The sequence below is a fragment of the Lactuca sativa genome, chromosome 8, assembly GCF_002870075.4.
Source record: "Lactuca sativa cultivar Salinas chromosome 8, Lsat_Salinas_v11, whole genome shotgun sequence".
Classification (NCBI taxonomy): domain Eukaryota; kingdom Viridiplantae; phylum Streptophyta; class Magnoliopsida; order Asterales; family Asteraceae; genus Lactuca; species Lactuca sativa.
Genome location: NC_056630.2, coordinates 175,982,666 through 175,997,546, shown reverse-complemented (window position 1 = coordinate 175,997,546; position 14,881 = coordinate 175,982,666). Strand labels below are relative to the sequence as shown.

At 36.9% G+C, this 14,881-nt stretch overlaps 1 protein-coding gene and 1 long non-coding RNA gene across 2 annotated transcripts; both read left to right on the top strand.

Moving 5' to 3' along the window:
- The first annotated feature begins 463 nt into the window (after window positions 1-463).
- On the top strand, window positions 464-8,930 carry LOC111910781 (uncharacterized). The gene is made up of 3 exons (XR_006185610.2): window positions 464-527; window positions 622-772; window positions 8,721-8,930. It is a non-coding gene; the product is annotated as an uncharacterized LOC111910781 (long non-coding RNA).
- Window positions 8,931-12,484: 3,554 nt separating this feature from the next.
- On the top strand, window positions 12,485-13,203 carry LOC111910776 (transcription repressor OFP17). The gene has a single exon (XM_023906596.3). The coding sequence runs from the start codon at window positions 12,559-12,561 to the stop codon at window positions 13,129-13,131; it is 573 nt and encodes a 190-aa protein (XP_023762364.1). The 5' UTR covers window positions 12,485-12,558; the 3' UTR covers window positions 13,132-13,203.
- Window positions 13,204-14,881: the final 1,678 nt, after the last annotated feature.

The window sequence follows — 14,881 nt, the reverse complement described above, 5'->3', positions numbered from 1 at the left end:
AATTCATACCGCTCTTTCTCTCTTTTCTTTGATACGGACATACTGGAGGGAAGGGGAAGCACGATTATGTTATAGAGGTGGCTGTAAGGGAGGCGGTTGTGAATGGAGTTACGATCTTGATGGCCACAACAGTCAATTGATAATTGTACATATGGATTCTTTACATCTCAAAATTCTTATCAGTATCCAGCCCTAACTTCATACATTACCGGAAAATCAGGAGCTATGAGCATATCGACGACCCATTTAGGGTGAAATTATAGCTAAGTTTCTTTTGGCTAGAGAAGGTAAGAATTTTTGTTAATTTCTCTATATAATTTTAGATGTTTGTGATTCTGATGTAGAAGATCCAAATGTGTTGACAGTGACCCACACGTGCTTCTGGACGGTGATGCAGCCCCACCATCGAACGAATACAATTTTCCCGTCCACGGGGATGCAACCCTAGATCGGGCCAGCACGTGCTTCATAATAGATGTGAACTTACAAATTGCTTATCTCTCTTGGGAAAAAGGAATCACCGAATGGTATTTTTTTTCTATTCATTGATTAATTCATTCCATTTTCGAAATTAAAAGTTTTGTAGCAATCTAAAAGCACTTTCTTTTTCGTTTTGTTCAGGAAAGCTATATAGAGAAAGGAAGGAACGAATGAGGAGGAAAGAGATACAAGAGGATAGACAAGAGAGATAGAAAGATGACTGAGATCTCACTTCCAAGATCGATGCGGTTCTTATTGTTGTTGTCCTTAATTTTTGAACAAATATTCACAGGTTTGTTTCTCATATCCCTAAATCACTTTGATATCCTTAAATCACTTAGATTTATGTAAAAAAAAGTTCTAAGTCGTGATATGATACATTGTGACATCCCCATTTTCACGGCCAGAAAAGACCGATGTTGTTTATGCTTTATAAAAATCAGAGTACTTCATTTTATAAAAATGTTGCGGAATTTGTTCCCAGAAAAACATGGTAAATACGTTATTAAAACATTTTCGAAGAAACGTATTTATTTCATTTTAAAACGTTTGGGATGTCATCGTTAATACAGAAACATAAGCATAAACAGAACTTACAATTATTTACACTAGTGATCTACATCTCTTTAAATCTCTCAGTGTAATGTCACTTCATATCAACACCTGTGATATAAATAAACTGAGTGGGTCAGGTTGGGAAACCTGGTGAGTACATAGGGTTTTCAACCCACAATAATATAATTGTTATGTTTAAACAATCAAACAATCAACCCAATTACCCATCCCCATTATCTTCTTTATTCTTAAGGATCTACCCTAAGAATCAGCTATTTCTCATTCATTCATTCCTAAGGATCATCCTAAGGAAACAACATGAAGTCCATTGTTGCCAATGACACATTGGTCAAGCGCAGCTGCTAATATTGTCACTTAGGCTCAGCTGCCAGAATTAGGACATTTTCTATGAGGCGCTTCTGCCGGTATTGACCTTTAAACACTACTGTCATGTTCATAAGGCTCCCTATTAGGCGCTGCTGCCGATACTATCCTTAGAGCGCAGCTGCTAGGACTTTTACCGTAGATCTAAATCATCTACGGGTTGTGGCGCAGCTGCCAGTGCTCATCTATAGGGTACTAGGTCCACTGCTGCCAATGTATACCTATAGGGCACTAGGTCCGTACTACTAATGTTCCACTATTTCAGCTTTTATCCACCATCATTCATCTACCCATGTTTTACCCAACATATTTTGTAGATATAAAATACTTTATACAGTTTACATCATTTAAAACATGTATAAAAATCTTTCACCAGCATAGACAACAAGTATTCAGACAATATGCACACATAACACGTAATTTATATTAAAATACTTCATATCTATGTGTAAGATGAAAGAGACCATGCACTCACCTGATTAGGTGGTGATTCCGAACTCAGACAGCACTTCGTTATCTCAAAACAATTTTCCTCGACAAAACCTAGTATCAATACCACTAGGGTTTAGTTTTTAACGTTAACCACGACTAATTAATAGTCTAGCTATTATTACTATTATATAAGCGTTAAATAACACTCAATATAACTCATAATAATAGCCCAAATAATTATTTTAAGGTCCTAATAATGTTACTATAATTAAATAAAATCTATATTAAATATAGTATAGGCGTAGCTCACTTACAACGAGTTTTTATTAAAAACCGGGCTTGGCTGGAGCAGCGTTTCCAAGCCGAAAGCTTTTCTTCTCGGAGCCGTCGGGCGCTCCGGGGCTTTCTTCTCGTGCTAGGGAGGTTCCGTAGACTTGGGAGGGGTTTAGGGAGGCTAGAGAGAAGTTAGAGAGAGAAAGAAAGGCTTATGGTGTGAAGAAAATATGAGGAGTTCACCCTTGTATTTATAGGAAGTGTATAGTAAAGTAGTCTCCAAGCTTCGTCCGTAACTTTTGCATACGAGCTCCGTTTTTGTCTGTCTTTTTACTGTTGAGTTCCTATTAATGAGATCTTCAACTTTCATTTAGACCTCGTTAGCTAATTCTCATTCTATCTCGGATTTACAAAACTGTATCGAATTCGCCGCGCTCGAAAAGTAGAGACTAAGCTTCGTCCATAACTTTCGCATACGAGTTTCGTTTTTTTCTGTCTTTTTACCATTGAGTTCCTATTAATGAGATCTTCAACTCTCATTTAGACCTCGTTGGCTAATTCTCATTCTATCTCGTATTTACAAAACTGTATCGATTTCGCCGCGCTCGAAAAGTAGGGACTAAGCTTCGTCCATAACTTCTGCATACGAGCTCTATTATCGACGTTCTTTATATCCACGCGTTGGTATTTATGAGTACTACAACTTTCATTTAGATCCCGTCGGCTAAAAATCGACCGATCTAAAATTCAGATTTCGGGCTGTGCACTGCTATGCTAAATCTTAGAAAAATCATAACTTCCTCATACGAAGTCAGATTTGGGCGTTCTTTTTATTGATGTTCTTAGTTTAACATATTCTACGACTTTCGTTTAGATCACTAAGGCTAAATCTCGCTCTATCGTAAATTCACTATTTACGCTTCCCGGTATCGTGCTGGTTCCATCGCGAAACTTCAACGGGTCATAACTTCTTCGTTATAACTCGGATTTCGGCGTTCTTTATATGTACGAAAACCCTGTAACATACTCTACAGCTTGGTTAAGATTATTTATTCTAAATAATCTTTTGTCGAAAAGTCGTTTTCGACCCCTATTGCCTCTAATTTGACTAGCCCAGATTTGCGAGCGTTACAATAATCTCCCCCTTAGGATGATTACGTCCCGGAATCATCAACGAAACAGGGTCATATAATGACTCCATACGTCATCTCTTCATCCTAGGTAATAATTATAACTTCTACATTCCTTCAATTCTATCTCTTAAACTCATTGACTGTAAGAGTACTCGATCGTGCACCTGCTCTCTACCTCAGGTTAGACTCCAAATTATGACCTTCAAGTCACAATCTCGATCCTTGCTGGATACGGACTTGAGATAAGTTCTTTTATTACTACTATAGATCGATGTGTCATATTCTAATGACATATCATCGTATGTTGCAACACTTAGACTTAGGTCTCTTAGAGTTAAATTCTAAAACAGACTATGCCTTCCTTCATGTTCTAATGTGATATAATCACACTTTAACATTAGGCATTTCTAGCCACCAACTTCTTTAACAACGAGTGCGATGCTTCTATTGATCGCTTTGATTTCAACCGTTTGGTTTAAGTCAGACGCTACATCAAACTTGGTTCTCTGAACCACACAACATACTTATCGTAGTTGGACTTGATTCGATATGACCACTAGGGTCGGAATATCAACAATCTTCTTAGTCATTACCGAAACGATGGTAACAACACACTTGAATAAAACGAAATCAATTACTAGCTTCTTGGTAACCTTGTGACTTTCCCTGATCCAAGTGTGAGTCATGTGCTTCCGTTAGTATAGGCCTCTACTACCATTCACACCTACTCATACTCGTCTCAGGTATTGTCCCGCAGTTTTCCAAGTCACCACACAAGAAAATCATATAATAGCTTAACACATCAGATATCAAAACGAAGGTTTTTATTATTCCTTGAAACTATTACATAGGTATTCAAGTTCACCCTAGACTATGCCTCTAACAGGCTACATCATACGATTCTATGGCTACTTCATAACTCGATCTTTGGATGTCAAGCCGTCACTCCTGAATCCTCGCGTTGTCATCTGCTTCGTCAAGGATCATTTGAAATGCTCTCGCCTTTGGCTTTGGCGGCACATTTGGCTTTGTAGCCCCCTCTCTCTTTGGGCAATCTTGCTTGAAGTGCCCTTCCTCATTACATTCGTAACACACCCTTTTATTGAATTCACACTCGTTGGCATAATGCCCATGCTTCCCACACTTGAAACAAGTTACTTCCTCACTGCATTTTCCAGAGTGTTTCTTTTTGCACTTCTCGAACCATCTTTCTTCACTCCCTCCTCCTCTAAACTTCCTGGTACTTGATTTGCTTCTCTCATCGGGCTTCGTAGACCCCTCAAACTTCCTCTTTTCGCCAACCTCAGTCTTGTTGGCGGCTCTTCCCTTGATCATCTCCTCAACCGACTTGGCAGCCCAGATAGCTGCCTCCAAAGTAGGTGCCTGACGCACTGGCACTGCATATTCCCATGGAAGTCCTTTTGCATACTTGTCAATTTTTGTCAGCTCATCCGGAAGAAGACGTAAGGCGAACTCCATCTTCTCTGTGAAGTTGTTGGTGTATTCATCAATAGACATGCTTCCTTTCTTTAAGGTAAGGAATTGGTTTTCTAGCTCGAGCAGATTTTGGGCTGAGCAGTACCTACGTTTGAAATGCACCAGAAATTCTGCCCATGTCAGTTGCAGGGGCTCATTGGGGCTCAGCGTCTTTCCCAAGGTATTCCACCATCGTACAGCGCCTCCTCGAAACTGACGCACTACAAACGTGGTCTGTTGTTTTCCCTTGCAACCGCACGTCATGAAAGCTAATTCCATCTCCGAGATCCAATCCATGACCCCGATCGGATCCTCCTTTCCAGTGAAAGTCGATGGCTTGCAAGTCAGAAAATCCTTGTACTTGCATCCATTCCTCTCTACTTCGTCATCTTGGTTGTTTTGTCGAACTATTGGTGGGTTGACTTGACCAACAGTCCCACTGTAGTTTCCTTCCTCAGTCTGCCCTTCGTTCAACTTGGGCTGTTCGATCTGAATAGTCGCTTCCTCTCGATTTTGCTGGAGAAAACGTCTGGTTTCCTCCATTTGACGATCCAACATCGCTTGGATCATCGCTTGCACTCCTGCCATCGTTATTGGCTCAACAGCGGCTACCACAACCGGTATTTGCTCAATCGATGGGGGTTGATCTCGGTTCCCATTTGCATTCACGTTTCCGCTACGGGTTCTTGCCATCTTGATCTATACACCGAATAAGGTGAATCTAGACCTTTACTTAGGATTGACATTTAAATCATTCCTATCACTCCGAAACGTTTATATGCTAGTTCTAATATCGTAGTTAAATGCTTAGAATCCTAAACACATAAGGTTTCCAGATCTGGTCGGCAACAGACCGTAGATCCGAACAAATAACAGCATATCAGGCACAAACATTTAGCACATAAAAGCATTTTAGGCACAATTACTAAAATAATCTAGTGCTCACACCTCACAATCATCGCTTAACATTCTAAGTTTAAGTCTAGAAATAAATCCATATTCCTAGTTCGCTTAAACTAATGCTCTGATACCAACTGTGACATCCCCATTTTCACGGCCAGAAAAGACCGATGTTGTTTATGCTTTATAAAAATCAGAGTACTTCATTTTATAAAAATGTTGCGGAATTTGTTCCCAGAAAAACATGGTAAATACGTTATTAAAACATTTTCGAAGAAACGTATTTATTTCATTTTAAAACGTTTGGGATGTCATCGTTAATACAGAAACATAAGCATAAACAGAACTTACAATTATTTACACTAGTGATCTACATCTCTTTAAATCTCTCAGTGTAATGTCACTTCATATCAACACCTGTGATATAAATAAACTGAGTGGGTCAGGTTGGGAAACCTGGTGAGTACATAGGGTTTTCAACCCACAATAATATAATTGTTATGTTTAAACAATCAAACAATCAACCCAATTACCCATCCCCATTATCTTCTTTATTCTTAAGGATCTACCCTAAGAATCAGCTATTTCTCATTCATTCATTCCTAAGGATCATCCTAAGGAAACAACATGAAGTCCATTGTTGCCAATGACACATTGGTCAAGCGCAGCTGCTAATATTGTCACTTAGGCTCAGCTGCCAGAATTAGGACATTTTCTATGAGGCGCTTCTGCCGGTATTGACCTTTAAACACTACTGTCATGTTCATAAGGCTCCCTATTAGGCGCTGCTGCCGATACTATCCTTAGAGCGCAGCTGCTAGGACTTTTACCGTAGATCTAAATCATCTACGGGTTGTGGCGCAGCTGCCAGTGCTCATATATAGGGTACTAGGTCCACTGCTGCCAATGTATACCTATAGGGCACTAGGTCCGTACTACTAATGTTCCACTATTTCAGCTTTTATCCATCATCATTCATCTACCCATGTTTTACCCAACATATTTTGTAGATATAAAATACTTTATACAGTTTACATCATTTAAAACATGTATAAAAATCTTTCACCAGCATAGACAACAAGTATTCAGACAATATGCACACATAACACGTAATTTATATTAAAATACTTCATATCTATGTGTAAGATGAAAGAGACCATGCACTCACCTGATTAGGTGGTGATTCCGAACTCAGACAGCACTTCGTTATCTCAAAACAATTTTCCTCGACAAAACCTAGTATCAATACCACTAGGGTTTAGTTTTTAACGTTAACCACGACTAATTAATAGTCTAGCTATTATTACTATTATATAAGCGTTAAATAACACTCAATATAACTCATAATAATAGCCCAAATAATTATTTTAAGGTCCTAATAATGTTACTATAATTAAATAAAATCTATATTAAATATAGTATAGGCGTAGCTCACTTACAACGAGTTTTTATTAAAAACCGGGCTTGGCTGGAGCAGCGTTTCCAAGCCGAAAGCTTTTCTTCTCGGAGCCGTCGGGCGCTCCGGGGCTTTCTTCTCGTGCTAGGGAGGTTCCGTAGACTTGGGAGGGGTTTAGGGAGGCTAGAGAGAAGTTAGAGAGAGAAAGAAAGGCTTATGGTGTGAAGAAAATATGAGGAGTTCACCCTTGTATTTATAGGAAGTGTATAGTAAAGTAGTCTCCAAGCTTCGTCCGTAACTTTTGCATACGAGCTCCGTTTTTGTCTGTCTTTTTACTGTTGAGTTCCTATTAATGAGATCTTCAACTTTCATTTAGACCTCGTTAGCTAATTCTCATTCTATCTCGGATTTACAAAACTGTATCGAATTCGCCGCGCTCGAAAAGTAGGGACTAAGCTTCGTCCATAACTTTTGCATACGAGTTTCATTTTTTTTTCTGTCTTTTTACCATTGAGTTCCTATTAATGAGATCTTCAACTCTCATTTAGACCTCGTTGGCTAATTCTCATTCTATCTCGTATTTACAAAACTGTATCGAATTCGTCGCGCTCGAAAAGTAGGGATTAAGCTTCGTCCATAACTTTTGCATACGAGCTCTATTATCGACGTTCTTTATATCCACGCGTTGGTATTTACGAGTACTACAACTTTCATTTAGATCCCGTCGGCTAAAAATCGACCGATCTAAAATTCAGATTTCGGGCTGTGCACTGCTATGCTAAATCTTAGAAAAATCATAACTTCCTCATACGAAGTCAGATTTGGGCGTTCTTTTTATCGATGTTTTTAGTTTAACATATTCTACGACTTTCGTTTAGATCGCTAAGGCTAAATCTCGCTCTATCGTAAATTCACTATTTACGCTTCCCGGTATCGTGCCGGTTCCATCGCGAAACTTCAACGGGTCATAACTTCTTCGTTATAACTCGGATTTCGGCGTTCTTTATATGTACGAAAACCCTGTAACATACTCTACAACTTGGTTAAGATTATTTATTCTAAATAATCTTTTGTCGAAAAGTCGTTTTCGACCCCTATTGCCTCTAATTTGACTAGCCCAGATTTGCGAGCGTTACATACATGTTCTAGGTTCTATGTTGATTCTTATATTTGTTTGTGAATATGTTTGGAACAGTTGAGTTGTTTCTGAATCTATCATAACCTATATCTCTCTTGTATACTTTCATAATGTATTAGGTGTTGTACTATGAATAAATAGAAGAGAAAGAGTTATGTTAAAACAAAAAGGAGCCAATGAAATCTTGTTTTCATAGCCTATTTCATTTTATGATCCATTATATATTTGTTTCAAGACTTTTAAGAGCATGGTAATATAAAATATGGAGAAGACTATGATCTGATCTGTGAGTTATGCATCTGTTAAAAGTCTAACTAATGACCAACATGTTTCTTTTATGTTAGATTTTTACATGTTTTGGATAACATAATAATTTTAATAAGCCTAATTCTCATTTTCTTATTTTTTTTTCTTTTAGCTTCTTTGATTCCAATAAGCATGCTCAACCTACAAATATCAGTTATAATAATAATAATAATAATAATAATAATTATTATTATTATTATTATTATTATTATTATTATTATTATTATTTTATATTTGTTTGGTTCAGGATGGAGCATAATCACATGGAGTTGCTACAAAATCTTGTAATCTGTTTGATTTTTGTAATGTTGTTGATCTTGAAGTTAGGAACATTATGTTTTGAGTACTAGCACGATTTAGACTTATTATTTTTTTAATGACATTTGTGTTTTAGTTATTGAGAATATTGTTATAGGAAAAGTTTGAATTGAAGTAAAGATGTTGTGTTTTACATTTATTATCTTAATTGTCATATTGTTGTTTTATATTTCATTTAAAATTAAAGAAATGGATTTAATTTATTAACATAATTTTTTATGTTAAAAAATGTCACTAAAAGCATGAAAAAAAATTAATTATTTTGGTAGTTAAATAGTGGCATAAAAATAGTGACACTAAAACCTACAAGTTCTTTAGTGGTATAATAAAAAGTGCCACTAAAACCAAATTAGTCTGAAGCGGTACAACCAAAAAAGTGCCACTAAAGGTCTTTAGTGGCAGCTCTTTTAGTGGCATTTTTTGTGCCGCTGATTGCCAGGGGGGCTTTAGTGGCACTTTTTCGGTTTTTAGTGGCATTTTTTCTGTGCCACTAAATGTCATTTAATTTATAGTGCAAACAAAAATCAGAAAACCAAAAATACCAAAATAGTTTTTTTGTTTCTTATTTCTTTTTCAGAAAAGTCAAAAAAATCCAAAAAATATTTTCATTTTTGTTTTATTTTTTTTTTTCAGAAAATATGAAAAATACAAAAATATTGTGTGTTGGGTTTGTTTTTAGTTTTTGTTTTTATCTCAAATTTTATTTGTCTTGAAAAGTGAATTCAGATGTAGATGAGATTTATGGAGACTGTATTGAGATTTTCTGAGCCAAAGTTTCATCCGTGATAATCGAAGAATTCTCATTCGAAGGAACATGAAATGAAGATTCTTTTTTCAACATTCAATCTTTCAATCCCAGAAGCAAGGTGAAGTTGTTCTTGAAGATTATGTGACACATTGCATTGAAGTCTCCTCAATCAATTTGCTGCTATCTATGAACCTGCTGAAGTGATCAAGAAGATTAGCTCTCTCTGTTGTTCTCTCTGAAGATTCTCAAGCCGAAAGGGCCATTTTTCAAGAATCTTTACAAGAAGCTTCCTGACCCAATGTGCGTTTAGAGTCAAATTTTGAAGAAAAGCCCAACTACTCAAGATGAAGTCATTTATTGAAGATTCATCAAGTTCATCATGAAGTTGTGAAGAAATCGAAGATTAACACTGAATCCAAGCTCCAAATGAAGATTGACATGAATGGACAGCTACATTTTTAGGGGGGGTTTGTTGGGTCAAAGAAAAGAAAGCTATAAACCAAGGGGAGATTGTTGAGTCAAAAATATGGTTTATACTTTACTTTTCTAAGCTTTAATATTTTTTGGTCCTTGTGGTGTGTGCAGTTAGGAGGGTTCATGGCCCAGGTGGGTGTCCATGGCCGTGAACCTGTTCACGGCCCATGTTCCTTATAAATAGATGTCAGGTGGTAGAGGGAGTCAACGGTAGAAAGAAGAGCTTAAGTGTGTATAAATCAAGGTGTTTTAGAGAGAGAAGAAGAGTGTGTGTGTACGAATCTCATATGTATGGAGTATCAATCTCATTATTGAATACATCATAGATTCATCTTATTCTTCTTCTCCTTCTTCTCTATTTTGATCTTGCATCATCCAATTGATTGGGATTGCGCACCATCAATTGGATCTGATTGATATGTCAAGCAAATTTCGGACAGTAACTGTAGTTAAAAGCCATAAATTAACTCAGAAGTGAAGGAATTTAAGTAGGAAGATTTAGCTTAAATCAAGATCATAGCCGAATTTTAAAGAACACATCTTTTCCACCTCATTAGTATCTTGGGTTTGTAGATTATCTACTGACTCCAACAATTGAAACCGACCAATTTCATCCAAATTTGAGCCCTGAAGTCGAAAAAAATCACACAATTAATGAATAACCGACCATGTATCATTAAATTGGAAATCAAAATTTCATCCAAGGAGTCCTGAAGTAAAAAAAAAATCACACAGTTAATGAGCCCTGGAGTCAAATTTCATCCAAGGAGTCGTCCACGTCTTCGGTATTCTGTAGGTGAGGAAGAGTCGACGACGTCGGGTATGTCAGCTACGGAACCACCACCGGAACCCAAAAACGTTGTTGCAACAAAATAATTAGCAAATCAAACATTGTAGACACCAAATTGACAATTGGTTGGTAATTTTAAGAACAAAAATTAACGGTGACAGTCATAAGCAGTGAGTAGATGAACTATGAGTGAGACATCAAGCATAAAACCAAAATGAAAAAAAAAAACACTGCTACGATGATGAGACAGCAAAATTAAGTATTTTTTTTGTTTGAGTCAGTAATCAATTTTTTAAAAGCGGATGACAAAGAAAACATAAAAAGAATCTTACCTTTGAACCGTAATGGAGTAGGAGAATTCAACAATACATGACAACGTCTATTTCAATTATGTTTCCCAATTGATCGTCTTCATTTCCCACTTTTCCAATTTCAAGAGGCTGGTACGTCTGGAAGGAGATGGAAAAAGCGTTGAGTATAAAAGCATAAAAAGTACACAAACTGGTTGAACCCTAGAACATGAAACTCCCAACAACAATTTCTACTTTTCCTATCTTTATGATCATCTTGAACATCATGGACTTACTCTTAAAAGAGTTGATTTTAGTAGAAGATAAATAGAATAAAAGAGGAAAAATAGAGATTCAAAACCGAATAAGTATATAAGCCGACATCTTCAAAACATGGAACAAAAAACCAAATCAAATTAGAAATTTATACATGATGGATTCAAATCAAACGAAACAAAACAAAATCGAGTGAAAGAGGGATTTCAAAGCAGAACATCGAGGGCCTAACCAAATGTATGTGGGTTAAATTGAGTATATAAAGGGAGGGCGAGAGATGGAAGTGGTTGCAGAACGCGGGAGTCAATTGATTGAATCGACCTATGCCTCTTCCAGATAAGACGCATAATCGACGTTGCCGTCGAAAATCAGAAGAAAGGGAATACTCCAATGGTGGTGGAGTCGCCGGTCTTGGAGAAGTGGACGTCAAAAAACTGGTAGAAAGAAGGGGAGATGGAAAATCAAGGGTTTATGAACAAAACAAAATGAGGTAGATCGGTAGAGGTGATCAGATTTACCTCTTCTATTGGCGATAGGAAACGGTAGGAAATAGATAGAAAAACATCTGGAGGGATAAACACAGGAAAAAAACACATGTCCAAGCACATACACGTATCCAACCATTGACCGGTAAAAAAGAACAACACGTGTACACAAAATATATAAAACGTCAAAATATGACCTAAAAAAACGATACAAAATTGTAACCATATATATAAACGGAGGGCCAATTTTGCCAAGTACCTAGGAAGTTTACTATTGCTAAGTTTGGACATTATATATATATATATATATATATATATATATATATATATATATATTGTAGCTGCCTAAATGGATAAAATGTAAAACATATATCATTGCATAAAATTAAAAAGAGCTACAATAATATTTAATTTAACCTCAATCTTCCACTCTTCATTGTTCATATTGCTAAAAGTTTAGAAAAACAATAAATTCAGTGGTCATTAAATTAGTAATTTGATTATTTCTTCCGAATTTAGTTCATGGAATAGCACTTCTTTTCTTGAAGAAAAGATGTGAAAGCCACTCACATCTATATTCACCAACTTCTATTTAATATAAATCTCCAATCGCTGCAACACCAACCTCCATTATAACCAAGCTCTCAATAATTCTGTCCCTCCTCCATCATCATTTTTTCGTATTAATTGCTTCACCCATAAAGATGACCACCAAACGTCCACATAGCTTCACCTGCAAGAAACTCTTCACCAACCCATGCAAAAGTCTCACAAACGTGTTTAAATTCAAACTCAAGAAACCAATCTTTATAACTCGTTCTCGCAAGACAAAACCCATAAGCACATCTACAAACACACAGCGTTTCTGTTGTTTAACATCGTGTTTCAGGCCATTCAGAAAGACAGGAGACATGGATAGGCTGATGGAGCTCAAGAGCTTCTCAGACGCTGGGTATATGCAGAAAGCGCCATGTCCATCGCCTCTTACCCCAGCGTATATCAAAATGAGTAGAGCTAATAGGGAAAGCGTGATTCAAGAAGAAAATGATGCTGGAGAAGCTTGCAGGAGCTTTGAGAATTATTTGGTGAAGATGATAGTAGAAGAAGGGAAAATGAGGGATTTGGTGGATGTGGAAGAGCTTCTTTACTGCTGGAAGAATCTCAAAAGTCCTGTGTTTATGAACCTGGTGTGTAGATTTTATGGGGAGCTTTGTAATGATTTGTTTTCTAGCAATGTAGATGTTGCTGACCATGATGATATTCGTAGCCTAATGTAATAACGTTTCACGTAAAGAGGTTTGTATTGCACTTTTGCTCGTTGATAATCCACGGCAGTTGTCCTTTGTTTATTTTTTGGAATCTTGTGTAGTATGACCCATTAAGTCATTTCAGGATAATAACCAACAATTTCTAATTGTTTCTTGCAATATTTTATTTATTCATCCATTCACTCGATATAAATGAAGTTAGCAATATGTTTCTCTGTCCATGGTGCCCGATATTTTCCTCTTTTGCTTCATATTTTGACCATTTTGCCCCTGGTTTGAGTCTTTTTTGCCTGCATATGTCTCCTCTCTGGTTCCTTGCTGGAGTACACCATCCATACACTGGCGGGTGATTTGGTGAAGGCATGATAGAGGAAAAACAGAGAGTCAGAGAAATATAGATCAAGATACAAACTAAAGAGGGCGAATCTCTTAAATTCAAGAGGGTGTAATGTTTTTCTTTTCTCTCCAACAAAATTGCAAAAATGGTCCTGGTAAATTTATGTGTTTTTGGTCCAAAACGAAATGTTGGTGTATCATTGGTCCAAAATTGGATACTTTTAGTGATTTTGGTCCCTTTACACTTGAAATTACTTTCATGCCCTTTTAATTTATATTTTCCGTTTTCTTTCATTCCTGAAATGCCTTAATTAAATTACTTTTAATTATGTTTAACTTAAAACAACAAAAATAAAATAAAAACTTAAACCACACTCTCATTTATGTAATAGTATCGATGAGGCGAGAATCCAAATCATCACCACCACCCTCCATCATCCGTGTCTGTAACCACCGTCGGCAGATTCCATTCTCGCCGGAGTTACTTGGTTCGACCACCATCGTATCATCTCTATCCACCTTACACCATCCAAATTTACTTCTTTCTATCTTTTTCAAAACATGCATAAACACAGTGTCAAGAACACACACTCACCCTCCCACGAAACACCCACACCATAAACCACGGAAAACAAGGTGGAAAACAACCATCTGCTCCCCTTCTTGCCGATTTCTAAACCAATTGATGCAAGGGGTGATCAAACCCTAAAATTAAAACCAAACATCATGCCTAGAAAAAACCTAGAAATTAAACTCAAAAGTCATTGATGAAATTATGTAACGGACAAGCCACAAGAAGACTATCCCTTTCCCTTCCTACAACTCCAATGATTTTAGTAAAACCATTCGTCACCACTGCATCCTTCACCACCATAAGATCCTTCCTATAAATTCCTTTGTCCAGTTTTCAAGTCCGATATCTTCGTCTCTAATAACTAGCTTCGATGGAATTTTTATCTTTGCCCCTTGCAAAAACTTCTTGATTACAGTCAAGCAATCATATTTCACAAAAGCCCTCTCTTTTCTTCCTAATTCATGTATTAATTTCCTAAAGTTTACAAAATCCATCTCCATGTAAACACAGTGAAAGAAATAAGAAGAAGAAGAAGAACCTAGAATTGAGAGATGTATACATCATCTCCAAATTATTTGGTGAATAACTGAGTTGGATTAATTGAGGGTCTAGATAACAGTGGAATACTGAGAGAAACAATTCCATTAACTTTATCTAGCCGGAAAAGACTAGATGCCGAGCGACATTTGTGTCCCAATCGTGTCCCACCACAAACACCTGATATGATAGGGATTTTTATGGATGTGAATCTATTGAGAAAGGAAGATGTGGTGCCGATGATTGATTGAAGTTTTGAGGTGGCAATGGTCGAAGATGGTGAAGGCAGTGGGTTGAAGGCCGATCGTGTTT

What these genes read in the sequence shown, in the direction of transcription:
- LOC111910776 (XM_023906596.3), top strand. Translation starts at nt 12,559, where the DNA reads ATGACCACCAAACGTCCACATAGCTTCACCTGCAAGAAACTCTTCACC.